Genomic DNA, 13533 nt, shown 5'->3' with positions numbered 1-13533 from the left:
AACCACCACTACCCCCTGGAATTCCAGGCGGTAGGAGTCCCGGAAGAAAGAGGAGGGTGGAGGTCGCCGGGCGGGTTGGCCTGAAGGTGAATGGGGCCGGTTTTTTTTTTTTTTTTAACTGGTGGGATAGATACCCAGCATTATTCCCTACAAGGACAGTATCAGCCCCTTGACCATTTCAAAGATGTTAACTTACTCATCTGAGGGCAGTTCCTCCTTAGTTTATGTGCTTGTTAAAATATTCCAAGACTAAAGATTCTGCAGTTTGTTTTCCGGGCGGTTTTTGCATTTTTCTTTTCCTTTTTTTTTTTTAACGGGCGGGGACAGGAGTGTCCTGTCTTTGCTGCACGACTAATAAGCAAAGGAATATGTATCCAATGTTCTTTCCTAATCAGAAAAAGTATGGGATACGGTTAGCTCCGTGTCTGGCATTTTCAGTGAGCCGGGCGAGTTTGAAGGACAAGGGAAATGTATTACGGCTAGGTTAGAAGTATATTTCGTTCTGCTGGAATATATATTTTTTGACATCAGAAACATGGGGTCACAAAATGCTAATGTACTCACACCGGGAAAGTTTTAGTCTGAGGTTTAACACAGGAGAAAAGTCACCACCGTATCGTTAGTTTTTTTAGCACATGGCCTGACATATATAGGTGCTCAATAATTATTTGTGGAATGAATAACATTTGGTGTTTTCTTTCACTTCCTTTTCCGTAATATATAATACATATGTATTACATATTATATTCTTATTCTTCCATTTACAGTTAATTTCCCATATTATTACATAGTCTATGTGAATATACTTTGTAATGGCTGCATAATACTTTCTTGAATGAGTTTATCACAGTAACCATTCCTTTATTGTTGACTATTAGCTGAGTTGGTTTTACTGAGAGGTCACCATGGTGCTGATTGCATAATAACCAGTAATGGGAAATTCTACTTCTGGAGATAGTAATTATTTCTTTTGAATAGCCATATTATTGTTAGAGAGTCCTTTCTCCTCCAAAGGACAGACATTTGACCCTGTGATTTCCCCCAGGGGTTCTAGCAGTCAAATTTGCATACCTTTCCTTGGAATAATAGAGGGCCTCCCTAAACTTGAGGGTATGTACACTGGCCTTTTCTGTGCCCTGGAGGCTGCCGTTGTCGTGTGCCTCTGGGACAGCAGCAGCCCCTAGAGCTGCTCTGGAGAAGGGCAAGAGATAAAAGGTGCTGGGAAGAGGAAACCAGCCAGGAGCGGTAGGTGAGTACAGAACACTTTGAAACTGGTTATTTCTTTGGATTCTCATAGAGGCAGGTAGCACAGAGGTTATCCTTTTTTATAGATCCAGAAACAGAGGCCCCGAGAGGGAAAGTGACTTGTCTAAGATCACAGAGCTCATTAGTGTCAGAAACCCCTATTCCCCATAAGAATCACCAATGGGTTCCTAGTCAATCCCCAACACTCACTGATTCTGGCCCCTAGCCCACAGTCTTCTCCACTCCAGGCTCTTGTGATCACTTGCAACTGCTCTCATCTGAAAGCTGCAGCGCTCTGCGGGTTCTGGCCACTGTCTCCTGTACTTTGATCCCTACCACTACATCTGCTACTGGACCTCATGAGACTTCTGTTCCTTTGACTGTTCCCTTTTTTAATCTGTCAATTGCTTCCTGGCTTCACTTTCCTTTCCTATTTGTATGGTCAGCTCCCTCCACATCCTCAAGCCTTCTTTTGCATTATTTTCCTGATCATCCTCCCTGATACCCTTCCCATCACCACCCATTAATCTAAATATTTTGCTTCTCTGCTTCTCTAACTAGGTTTCTGCTTCCAACTATACCTAAATCCCTAATTGCCCACCGATTAGGTTTTTCTCCAGTTTCCCTCATTAGCCTTCCCAAACCTTCACCTCTCTTCCTGTCTCCTACCCCCCACTCTTATCCCTCTCCTCCCCCACCAGCAACTGACCTTGTCTCCTACTTCACAGGGGAACTTCCACCAGATCCTACTCCCTGCAGCTCAGTGAAGGCCCCATCTTTTCTTCCATCCTTTCTTCCATCCTCCTTCCTCCTCCTGGTCTCAAGAAGTGGTGTTTCTCCTGTCCAGAGTGAATCCCTTCACTTTCGCCTTGACCCCATCCTCTCCTTCCATCTTTGGGCTCTGGCTTCACGAGGCATCTTTCTCTTCTGTACCCTTCAAGGTCTTTTTCTCTACTGGCCCCTCCCCTTTTCCTAAATAAAAAATGCTTCCTTGACCCCACATCCCCCTGTAGATATTGTCTGACTTCTTCCCTGCTCCTTTCGTCTAAGTTTCTTAAAGAAATTCCTTCACGCTCACTGCTGTTTGGTCCACTGTACCACTGAAGCTGCACCCTCTGAAGTCACCAAAGACCTTCTGATTGCAAAATCTGATGGACACTCTTCAGACTTTGTCTTACTGGAGCCCCTATCTGTGTCTAACATCACTGCTCCTTCTTGAAATCCCCTCCCTCCTTGGCTTCCTTGAAGCCACTCTCTCCTCCTGATGCCAGAGCTAGCAGTTTGAACGTGGGTGCAGTGGAGGCAGATGGCTGGATCCGGCCTCTCTCCTGCCTGGTGCTCTCTCTCACCCCCTGTAGGTGCCAACTCCAAGGTCCTAGGGTGTCTACCCCGGGCTGGGCTCTATCTGCCTCATACAGAGCCAGTCAGATTCCAGTGGCTTTCCCTTTATTGCTGATCTGGGCCAGGCTCACAGAGGCCTGTGCCAGGTGTCTGTCCCTGGAGGAGGGAAGAGCAGAGGTGAAAGGGTCAGGTACAGGGGTCAGATATGGGGCCAGGCTGGACACTGCATGGGCTAGGGAGCCCAGGGGGACTAGGGTGGGAGCTGGGACGGCCAGAGGGCCCCTTCTGCTGGAGGGCCTCGAAGTCAGAGTTGTTGATGATGGCTTCTCGGAGGGTAGGCATCTCCGCGAAAGGCACATAATCTGCTCCTGGGGGTGGAAACCAGTGCGGGTATGGGATGCAGGGGGGAGGGGTGAAGTAGTCCTGGATGGGGTGGTTGAGGGCAGGAGTGCCTTCCTGCCTGGCCTTCTGATTACAGACCCTGGAGTGGGCCCCTACCCCAGGTTGCCCCCTCACCGTGAGGCCTCCCTCCTCGCTGCCGGGTCTCCTCAGTCTCAAAGAAAGTCTCATGTTCTTCCCAGCGCCAGTCACAGGCCGCACAGAGGAAATTAGACTCAAAGCAGTTGCACCAACAGCCTAGGGCAAGGGGGCAGCCAAGAAAAGTACAGGGTATTGGGGCTTCCCCAGGGGCTGACTACATTCTCATCTCTTCCTCACCAACCGCAAGCCCAGGTCTCTCCTCCCAGCTCCCCATCTGCATCCCCAAACAATTTGCAACCTATCCCGACCCATGCCCACCCCTGCACTCCCCTTGCTCTGGAAGGTACCTTTGACCTTGCAGGAATGGGACCTGGTAGCTGCGTGGTCTTCGTGGCTGTGTTTGCAGCGACATTGGGCTCTCCAAGCCCTGGGGTCAAAGGTGGCCCGTCTCTTGAGCCAGAACTCACCCACCTCCTCTGGGCGTGATAGGATAAAGCAGAACATGAGGCAGCGGCACTGGCCCACATTGCAGGGCACGGATATGTCTGTGAGGAGGGGGATGGATGGTAGGGTTAGACCAGCACCTGACAGGGTGTGGCTTTCCCATGTGAAACCCCTCCCGCAAACCAACACACACACAAACACACACACACACACACACACACACTTTGCTCTCATACATCCCAACACATGACAGAGGACAGTTATCACTCCACACCTGAGATGATCTGGTGCTCTCTCAACAAGTGTCCACAAAAGCACTTGGACTCATCCCCAATCCGGAAACAGTCCCATAGATAATGGGGGCAGCGCCAGCCAATATAGAGACCTGGGTGTGGAGGGATTGAGTAATAAGGAAAAGTAAGAAGAAAAAATAGCCTAAGCTCCCCCCAAGGTGTTCTCATCTCTCCCCCCATGTGTATCTATCTCTACCCACGAGTCCTCATCCCTACCCCTTTAGACTTTACTCTTCAAGGTTTTCTCATCGCCCCACAAGTGTCTTCAGATCCCTCCCCACCCTAGGATCCATTCCATCTGTGTCAGCCTGTCAGAGGGAACTGAAGACGGTCTTCAATGCCGAGCAGGAAGATTATATGTGAAATTTTGTTTGACGATGAACATGTATCTCGCTGAGTTCTCTGAGACTGTGGGATTCTCATCTCCTCCCCTCCCAACATTAGAGTCCACCTTTGCTCTGTTTCCTTGAAGTGTCTAAGGTGAGGGAAAGGGAAGATGATGGGCCAGGTGCAGAGTAGATGATGGGGACTGGCTCCTAAGGAGCGTAGTATTGAAGGGACCTGAAGAGGAGGAGGAAGTGGGGCAGCCCTGGTGCCAGGAGGTAGGAGGAGGGCTTCTCTCACTTCTCCAGGTTGACACCTTCGTACTTCCCTTCTGCGTTCCTGGTGTTACTGAACTAATACCCTCTATGAACTTGAGAAGGGCTGCCTGTGGCTCTCCAAGGGTCAGGAGAAAGGGGGAGGCCAGAAGTCATGAGTGGTGAAAAGCAAAAATATAAGCTTGTGAGGCTAAGAAAGGAGGCATGGAGAGGAAGGTGAGGCTAAGACGTATCCCTGAGAGCAGGCACCAGCAAGAGGCCACCACGCTTGAGATCTGAAGCTGTCTGGCTTCACGGTCGGTCTCACCACAAGGCAAGGGTGGAGCTGAGTAAATGTGGGAGGAGAACCAGAGCATTTCCCACTCACAGTTTCTCATCCTCTGTGAGAGCTGAGAGTACCCCAACTTTGAGCCAAGAATCCTGAGTCCCCAAGGAGTGGGGCCTTTAGCTCTAGGACTCTTATTCCCATTTAAAGTTTCCAGTGAACTGTCACCTCCACCAGAAAGTTGTCCCTGACTTCTCCTGTCTGTCTAGGGGCCCTTCCTCTTGCCTTCTGTGGCTCTCATGCTACTCCTGTCACAATACAATGCATTATAATGGACTGTTCACTTGTATTCTCGTTAGACCGTGAGTTCCTCCAAGGAAGGGTCAGTGTTTTCATCGATGTCCTAACACAGGACCTGGCACAAAATAGGTGCTCAGAGAATATAGATGCTTGACTGAATAAGTGAGTGAGCGAATTCCTTTAGGAGGGAAGAGAGACTCCATATTCCAGGCAAAGCCCTGAAATTCCATAAGGAGAATGAGAAAGAGTTAGTGTCCTCTGGTCTTTGACTCTGGCCAGGACCACAATCCACAATTCTGTGCCTGTCAGACTAGATTTTCTTGTCTTTCCCATGGTCTCTTAGATCTTAAGCCTGTCCAGATGTGGCTTTTGGCTCTGATGCTTCTGACTTGATACTGCCAGCCTGTGGTATTAGTGCCCCATTGCAACAGGGAAGCTTGGTTGAAAGGGCAGATTTTAGGCCGAGTCACAATGCAGGTGGGCAGGGGCCAGGATTCCACTAGAGGAATTCTGAACTCTGTTCAGAGTAGCAGGATACAGTGCAGGAACAGGTGAGGTGCAGAGGTGAACAAGTGTTAGTGCCCATAGATCAAGGCCTAGCCTGAGGGCCTGGGAGAGTCAAATTCAAGCACTGATGTGGGAGTCACTGCCCACCTTTCAGATGAAGAAGACTGGAGTTTGAAGCAGGGGAATGGCAGTTATACCTCAGACTCTACTTGAGGGGCTGCAGCGATGACAGCCTTTTTTTTTTTTTAAACTTTTGGCCACACCATGCAGCATGCGGGATCTTAGTTCCCTGACCAGGAATTGAACCCATGCCCCCTGCAGTGGAAGCGCGGAGTCTTAACCACTGGACCACCAGGGAATTCCCCATGACAGCCTTTTAATGGCGTTCCACCAAGGGGACTAAGGCCTTTTGCCATATCAGAGCAACAAGTCACCTGGAAACTGTCCAGGGTCCTGGGCCATCTCTGCCTTAGGATCTGTTTGGTGCAGGCTATCTGAGCCTTCGTTCAGCCACCTGTTCCTGCCTGTCTTTATATGAATATCCCCACTTTTTGTCTGCATCCACCCTCATCTACCTTGGCCTACCTGCCTGCTCCCCTCCCAGATTCCAGGCAGGTGGCATTGCCATTTCCACCAGGGCTGTCCATTGAGCGGGCAGTTCCTAGATCCTGTTGGATGGGAGGATGGCCACGGGCCTGTCACCAGCCCCTGAAAGGCTGCCTGGGCTCACCTGTTTGGATGGCATTCAGGGCTGCCTCCTTCTCCCACTGGAAAAGATAATTCACCTGAGCATCAAACTTCCCTTTGTGCATTGCCTTAGTCACTTCCACCAGGTCTGCCTGCTCAGCAGGGACCACTGGGTGGATGGTGTAACCTGGGGAGGAAGGGGCTGAGTAATTAAGGGGAAGTGAGGAGGCCCTAAAACTAAGAGAAGGGGCCTGGTCAGAGAGTAACTCAATCTCCTCCTCCTGGGGCAGGTCGAAGACAGTGATGAGAAAGGGGGAAAGGGCAGGAGCAATTACGGCTGACTCCTTTCTTCCCCTTCTTCTTGTCCAGCTGGTGTTCAGGCTGAGCTGCGTGAGCGGTGCTGTCAGTGGCAGCCACCCCTTTCTCTCCCTCTTCTTCCTCTTCCCCATCTTTTGCAGATGTGTCCAGGTGGACCTGGGCTGGAAGGCCTGAAAGGGAGTGCTTTGGAACGCTCTCAGATTCAGAGGTCTGGATAGACCTCCTTGTCCATGAGCCCTCACTGGAGGAAGACTCAGAGAAGGCTTCCTTCAGATAATCAGAGGAAGACACAGAGACACAGCTTAGTGATGAGGTCTGAAAAGTAAGGTGTTTCTCTGGGTCCTTGGAGATGTGAGTCTCCAACTGGGTCTCAGGGGTAAGGGTCTCCAAAGGGACCTCAGAGGCAGAGTGTTCTAAAGGAATCTCAGAGATGGAAGGCTCCAAAGGGGTTTCAGAGGTGTGGGTCTCTAAAGGGATCTGGGAAATGGATGGCACCATATGAAATTCAGAGGCAAGGGGCTCTAAAGGGGTTTCAGAGAGGGCAGGCTCTAAGGGGATTTCAGGGATAGGGGGCTCCTGTGAGTCCTCAGCAGAGGGGTCCTTTGAAGAAAGGCTCTCTTCTGCATCCATGGTGGTATGAGGCTCTTCTGTGACCTTGTCTGCTTCCATCTAGTGGTAGAATAGGGTACACGTTTCATTAGGTTGGGATTGGAGGGTCTGCAAGTCAGGATTCACAGGGGGCTATGGAATTAGGATAAAGTTTTCAGTGTACCTGAGATATAAGGGGGAAGCCAGATGAGCTCTGGGCCAGGGTATGGTGCTGGGAGCTTCACCCATGTGCCTAGACCCCATATCGCATACTGAAAGGCTGAAGCAGTCAGAATCCCTTCAGTAGATGGTAGCAGAGGAGGGGTCCTAACATAGCATCTAGGCTGGTCCAAGAGCAGGGTTCTGGGCATAACTCAGGACCATGGAGGTCAGGCTGTGGAGTTCTAGAGACTGGGAAGACCAAGCCAAAGTGGGGGTTTGCTCCCAAGAGTGCAGGAGGATGCCATGACCACAGTCTAGTTTTGTCTAGGGACCCCTCCCCCACCCCTTGGTGATGTCATTCATGTTCAAGGCTTCAGCTACTTCCAGCTGTATGCTGATAACACCTGATGACTCCTAAATCCATATTTCCAGCTCAGACCTCTTTAAACCCCTGTACTTCAGTCATACCCAACTGTCTGCTGGACATTGCTAAATGGATGTCCTACAGGGCATCAAAACTGAACTCTGAGAATTATCCTAGAATTCTCCTTTCCCCTCAGCCTACATCTTAAAATGGGCACCAAGGACTATATTTCCTATCTTCTAAATATCCCCCAAATCCATTCTCTCCTCTCCTTTCTCTCCAATTTTGTTCAAGTTCTCATCATTTTCTACCTGGATTATGTAATAACTTTGCCCCTCTGCTGCCTTCCCCAGCATATTAATCCACTTTCCCATTCTTTCATTGATTTAGGTAACTTTTACAAAGAGCCTAATCTTAACACTTTTACTCAGGTACTGGACTCAGTTGAAAGAATCTGGGAAGAAGACAGGTTAGCCAAAATGACAATACCAACGAGTTGGTGGTGTGCTGGGGTAAGCCCAGGATGCTGTGGGGAGTGGGGTGTGCCTAATTTATCTTGGAAGGATGTCCAAAAGGGGTCAGTCCACCTTAATGACCCAGGCGAGACCTTTCTAAAATGCAACCCAACAACGGCGTTCCCTTGCTTAAAAATTAACACTCAGTGACTCAGCCTAAGTATTAGGTCCAAATTTCTTGGCCCTGACATTCAAGGCCTGTCATCATTTGCAACACTGCATAAGGATTCCAGCCTTACCTTCCCCCAGTCTCTACCTTTGTCCATGCTCCAGAAATACTATATTTATCATTTCTTAAACTCATCAGGGCCTTTCCAAAGGGGAAGTTTGTGTCAGAAAGCAGGGGGAGAGTAGGATGATGGGGAGGAAGATGGCCAGACATTCAGCAAGAGGATAAAGGGACCTGAGGGTGAAGAACCAGAGGATGGGAGGAGAGGAAAGGGAAAAGGGGAGGAGGGAACTGAGTGGAGGAACGGGGGAGGGAGAGGATAAGGATGAAAAGTAGAGAATGGGAGGGGGTTGGACTGAGGTGGGAAGGGACAGGAAGGTATTAGGAGGGAATGGAACGAGGATTTGGAAGAGGGGCCTTTTGAGAGACTACATACCTCTGGGCTTTGTCTCGGCTGTTACAAGTCCTTAGGTCAGGATCTTGTCTGAAGCCGGGAACGGGAAGTACTGGCCCCGAGGGAGAGAAGGCGCTTGTGGTTGTGGACGAGCCCTGGCTGTAGGCGCTGTGTGCTGAGAGGACTTGCCTGCAAGTCACAACTTAAGGAGGGGACTTGGACACCTGCAGAAAATCGCAAAGGAGCTCTGGCCAGTTCTGAAGAAGGGTGGGAGGGGGAGGGACGAGAGGATCCAGGGCCGATGAGGAAGGGGCTTGACTGAAGCCTCTGGAACCCTGGCCGGGAGTGGAGGATCCGTCACCAGGGCAACCGGAACGCCAAGTAGTCTCCATGGCAACAGCAGTCTGGTCACCTCCTCGGTGAGTGAGGTCTCCTGAGGGGTATGCATTTGACCCGGAGGGGACAAACGTAGAGGGTCACTTCTTTTAATGGGGTTTTGCCGGATCTCTGTGAGTGGTTTTGCGGGATCTTTGTAAGACTCTGTGAGGGTCTCTGGGTAGGGTCTGCAGATATCTGTGGGGACGTCCGTGAGTGTCTGGGTTTATGAAGGTCTCTGTAGGGTTCCTATGAGATGTCTGTGGGGTGGTCAGTGGGGGCTGTGAGAATCTTGATGGGGGCATCTGGGCTCCGCGGTTGGGGAGAGAAAGGCGGGGACTCTGGTAGCTGGAGCTGGGGCGGGGTCTGTCGTCGAGCCCAGCAGGGCCAAGTTAGAGACCAATAGAATAGGGCCGGGGGCGGGCTTTAGTGAGAAGGACCAATCGAACTAATAGGGGGGCGGAGCGTCATACGACGTCAGGCGGAGGCCGCCGCCGCGGGGCCTGGTTATCGCCCGTCCAGCGCAGCTCGGAGTCGCCCAGACCTGATCTCCTACCCAGGTCCCCGGCCTGGCCCCAGCAGGCTCGACCCCGGCCCCGGGCCCGCGAGGACACCGGAGGTCACCCCCCGGGGGTGGGAGCGGAGCCGCGGGTCAGCTCTGCGAGCGCCCGCGCTGGCCTGTCCGGCCCCGCCCCTGCCCCGGGCCATGGCCCAGCCCTTGTCCCGGCCCCTTTTCCTATCCCGATTCGGGCCTTGGCCCCCGATCCCGCCCTCGCTCCGCTTCCCACATCGGTTCCAGCTCCGGCCTGGGTCCCAGCGAATGCCCAGATCCGGGTCCCAGCTCAGGCCCCCACTCCAGTCCCTGGCCTGGCCCCCATCCCAGCGCCTGCCCCTGTTTCACCTCCTTTCCCAAATCCCAGCCCAGCCCTTGTCCCAGACCCATTCTCAAAATTTGCTTAAGGCCGGGGCCCAACCCCTGCCCTTCCTCCAGTCCCCAGCACAGCCCCTCCTTCCATCACATCCCCTACCCTTGCATAAGTCCCAATGCCCAGCCCAGCCCAACTCTTTATCCCAGTCTTTGCCCTCATCTCTGTGTTTACCCAGGTCTCTCCCACTACCCAGCCCTCTCTTTCATACCCTGCCCCTCTCCCAGCCTCGACTCAGGTCTGGGCTCCAGCTGCCGTCAGCCTTACTGCTGCTGTTGCTGTTGTCTGTCCTTGGCCCAGGGGCTGGTGAGTGCAGAAGCAGGAAAGACCGAGGCAGGGATGGGGTTCTGGCAGGGAGGGGTGGACTGGAGGGATTCAGGAGAGGTGGGACCTGGGCAGCTAGATCACTGGGGAAGAAGTGGAGAGAAACAAGAAGTCTTACATAATTGAGAGGAATTGGCAGGGTCAGAAGAGTGGTAGCTGTGGGCTTGAGGCTCAGCAGGTGGCTGACAGAGACTGCAAGGTTTTCTTTCTTGGGGTCCATCCGGACTCCACTCTGACTCTTGCTTTTCCAAGAAAGTCCTGAGTGCTTTGCACCTGCTCATGAAGTTTGGTGGGGGAGACATAGTGCCCCAGCAGAGAGCCTCTAGTCCAGTGTGGGAAGATCTGGCCTAAACCTTTGAGGAACTGGGCATGCCTTAAAACAGGGTTAAGAAAGCAGTTTTGAAAATAACGTGTAGCAAATAACAAAATAACATGGACATGGGTTAGTTGCCATAAAAATGAATTTTCTTCTTGTAACGAGTTTCATTCCAAATAAGCTTGATTTGCTTAGGAATAATTCCTGACACTTTTAAAGCAGGGTTGAAACTCGGAGACTGTTTTACAGATGGGGAAACTGAGGCTCAGCAAGAGATCAATTTGCCCAAGATCATACAGCTTGTCAGTGGCAGTGTGGGGCTAGAAAAAAATTTCCTAATTCCTACCCTATACTGGTGTTTTTTGTTTTTGTTTTGTTTTTTTTTTTTCATTGCAATATATGCCCAATAGGAAAACAGATCCAAGTGCAGAAAGGCTCAAAGCACAACCTGTCCTCTCCCCTGTCTTCCCACAAGGGGGCTTCATCCACAAACTATCCTCATTTGTCAGTTGTCAGCCCAGGGCCACCATCCAGTGAGGAAGTGACTCGGACAGGAGAGGGAGATACCCAACTTCCTAATGGGTGGAATGTGGGAGGATGAGGGGGTCCTGGCCATAGGGTATGTGCTGTAAAGATGGCCCCATAATAAAGAGTCATCATGGCCCCAACCCCCAGCCACCTCTGGCGGGTGGCACTCTAGAGCTGATGGGGATGTGCCTGAGGAAGTCTTTGGCAATAACAAATAGCAGAGCAGCTGAGGGTGGAGGGGCTGCGTTTCAGTGAGCTCTGGGGCCCCGGTTCAGTGTACACGCTTGAGGAGATCAATGCACGCCAAAGGTCACTGCCCCTGCGGAGATGTGCAAGCTCTATGTGGATGCTCACTGGTATCTGGGCACTTCTGTGTCTGTGTGTGTACCTGAGGGATCTGTGGGAATGCTGGGCATGTGCAGTGTGTGTATATGCTTGTGTGTTGCTAAGTAGGCGCATGTCTGTTGTGTGCATGTGAGCCTGTGTGTCCTTAGTGCCTTATGTTACTGTGTGAGGGGGAGGTACATGTTGTGGCCCATGCATGTTCCTCTTTAGCTCTTCTTGCCCCTCCTGCAGACAGATCACTGAAGCGTCACCTCCAAGTGGATAGTTCCCAGTTGGAGGCAGTGTTGGGTGCCTCCCACAACATACATGAGTAATCCCTCTGCCCCCAGCCAGATTCCTTGAGGGGCTCAGTGTTGGTTACTGCTCAGTGTTGATTACTGCTGCTGGCAGATCGGGCACTCAACAGAGGCAGAAGGCAGGTCAGTTTTTCAGTTTGGGTGAGGGGGAGTCCATTCTGTCAAGCCCAATTCATAGCTTCTATCCCTGCCACCCCAGCTTCTTTGTTCATGAGCCCATTGGGCAGACACTGGGCTGACTAGGAGAGGAGGGTGATTGACAGCCACAGAGCTGTAGAAAGTTGAAAGATGTGGATTAAAACATGATTGCCCAGAAGCAGTTTCAAGTGCTTTGGGAGGATTGATTATAATGAGGTTGGAAATGAGCCCTGACTAGGTCCCACAGCAGGCAGGGCTGCCCTGAGTGCTGGTACTAGTCACTGGCCTGCAGGGGTGCTCTGTGACCTGGTGATGAGAGGTTTCACCTGAGGAGAGACTAGCAGTGTCACAGGACCATGATGGCACAGTCGGTCTCAATAAATCCTTGGGTCTTTTCCTTGGGCTTGTCTGACTGCAGTTGCATAACCCAGGCACGCCTTGCCATTCCAGGAAGTGACCTTTTGTTCTACTGAGTGCTGTCACTAGAAGGGCCAGCCTCAGCCCGTGTGTGTGCGTGCATGCGTACGTGTGTGTGTGTGTGTTTCAGGTGGTGATGGAGAATCACTCTAGCCTCATCTGGAAGCACTGGCGCATCCAAGACAGGTTCGTCTGAGCTTGGTTAGGGCCTTACTTGTGCTTCCTCTGGGACACAGCTCTGTAGGTCCTGGTGAAACCCAAAACCAAAGCTTGGAGTGAATGGGGCTGTGGACACTTTCTCAAACATCTGCCCTCTAGGTTCCTCCCAGCATCCCCAGCTTCTTTTTACTCCCTTTTCCCACCAGGCTATTCTGTGACCTCTGTAGCCCCTAGCCACTTCAGGGTGGCTTAACTAGTCCCCCAGTTCTCCAGGCCATGCCATGTTCCTTTAATCACAGGGCTCTTTGTGCATGTCTGTCTATTGTTTCCTAAAGGTCATTAGCTGCTTTCATCACCAGCTCTCTGAGAATCTGCACTGGGGGCCTGGCCAGCATTTCTTCTAACAGTAGCAATGACCCATCTGATGACCCATACCTGGTACCAGCTTTGAGGAGGAGGAGGAGCCCTGCCCTAATTCCAGCAGGGAGTGCTCCAGTGCTCTGCTTTCCTGTAACAATAGTATCCAGGCTATTCAGCTCTTAGCTTTCTGCCTCCTAGTTGTCACAGCCAGGGCTCCTAGGAAACCTTTCTTCCCCATCCATTGGTTCATTTCCCTTCATCCCTCTCTGATACATCACCACTGCCCTGTGAGTGCTGCTCTGTGAGCCTCTCTGGTTCCTGAGCAGTGCTCATCTTGCAAGGTGGCAGGTCTTCCTTGTTGACAGTTGAGAGTGACCATGTGGCCTGAACTGCACAGACTAGTCCTTGGGTGTAACCTTGGCTTTTGAAGAGCACAGGCTAGTCTAGGGCTAGTGACCTCCACCTATATAGGACGGCTCTCTGCAGGGTGACTCAAGGTTGCTGAAGTTCAGTAGGGCCAACCTTGATCCATGTTCCCTCCTTCAGCAGCCTCCCTTTCCAGATGCTTCTTTCTCTGTTATTTCAAATGCCTCATTTTTGGAGTTACATCTCCCATCTCCAGAGGGGGAAACTGTCAGAATAGGCAGAGCCTGTGGGGATTTCCTACTGGGCTGAAAA

At 51.5% G+C, this 13533-nt stretch overlaps 2 protein-coding genes across 6 annotated transcripts in view; one reads left to right on the top strand and one right to left on the bottom strand.

Annotated features, from left to right (window-relative positions):
- The first annotated feature begins 75 nt into the window (after nt 1-75).
- TMEM8B (transmembrane protein 8B) overlaps nt 76-13533 on the top strand; it is a 49273-nt gene continuing 35815 nt past the window's right edge. For 4 of the 5 annotated variants that reach the window (XR_011075119.1, XM_068552405.1, XM_068552404.1 and 1 more), the window contains exon 1: nt 9540-10278. Coding sequence is in view for 3 of the 5 variants with exons in the window: in XM_068552405.1 (XP_068408506.1) it covers nt 9753-10278 (526 nt within the window). In the remaining 2 variants the exon portion in view is untranslated. Of the gene's footprint in view, nt 87-9539; nt 10279-13533 lie in introns of those variants that run through there. The other variant, XM_068552408.1, reaches the window with a different exon arrangement.
- Nucleotides 2690-9343, bottom strand: FAM221B (family with sequence similarity 221 member B). Its single transcript, XM_068553200.1, has 7 exons — nt 8714-9343; nt 6524-7148; nt 6205-6345; nt 3785-3895; nt 3414-3611; nt 3103-3222; nt 2690-2954 (listed from the first exon to the last, which is right to left on the bottom strand). The coding sequence occupies exons 2-7, from the start codon at nt 7146-7148 to the stop codon at nt 2773-2775; spliced, it is 1377 nt and encodes a 458-aa protein (XP_068409301.1). The 5' UTR covers nt 8714-9343; the 3' UTR covers nt 2690-2772.

The sequence above is a fragment of the Eschrichtius robustus genome, chromosome 10, assembly GCF_028021215.1.
Source record: "Eschrichtius robustus isolate mEscRob2 chromosome 10, mEscRob2.pri, whole genome shotgun sequence".
NCBI classification, from domain to species: Eukaryota; Metazoa; Chordata; class Mammalia; order Artiodactyla; family Eschrichtiidae; genus Eschrichtius; species Eschrichtius robustus.
Note: the sequence above shows the minus strand (reverse complement) of the source record. Positions and strands in the feature narration are given on the sequence as shown.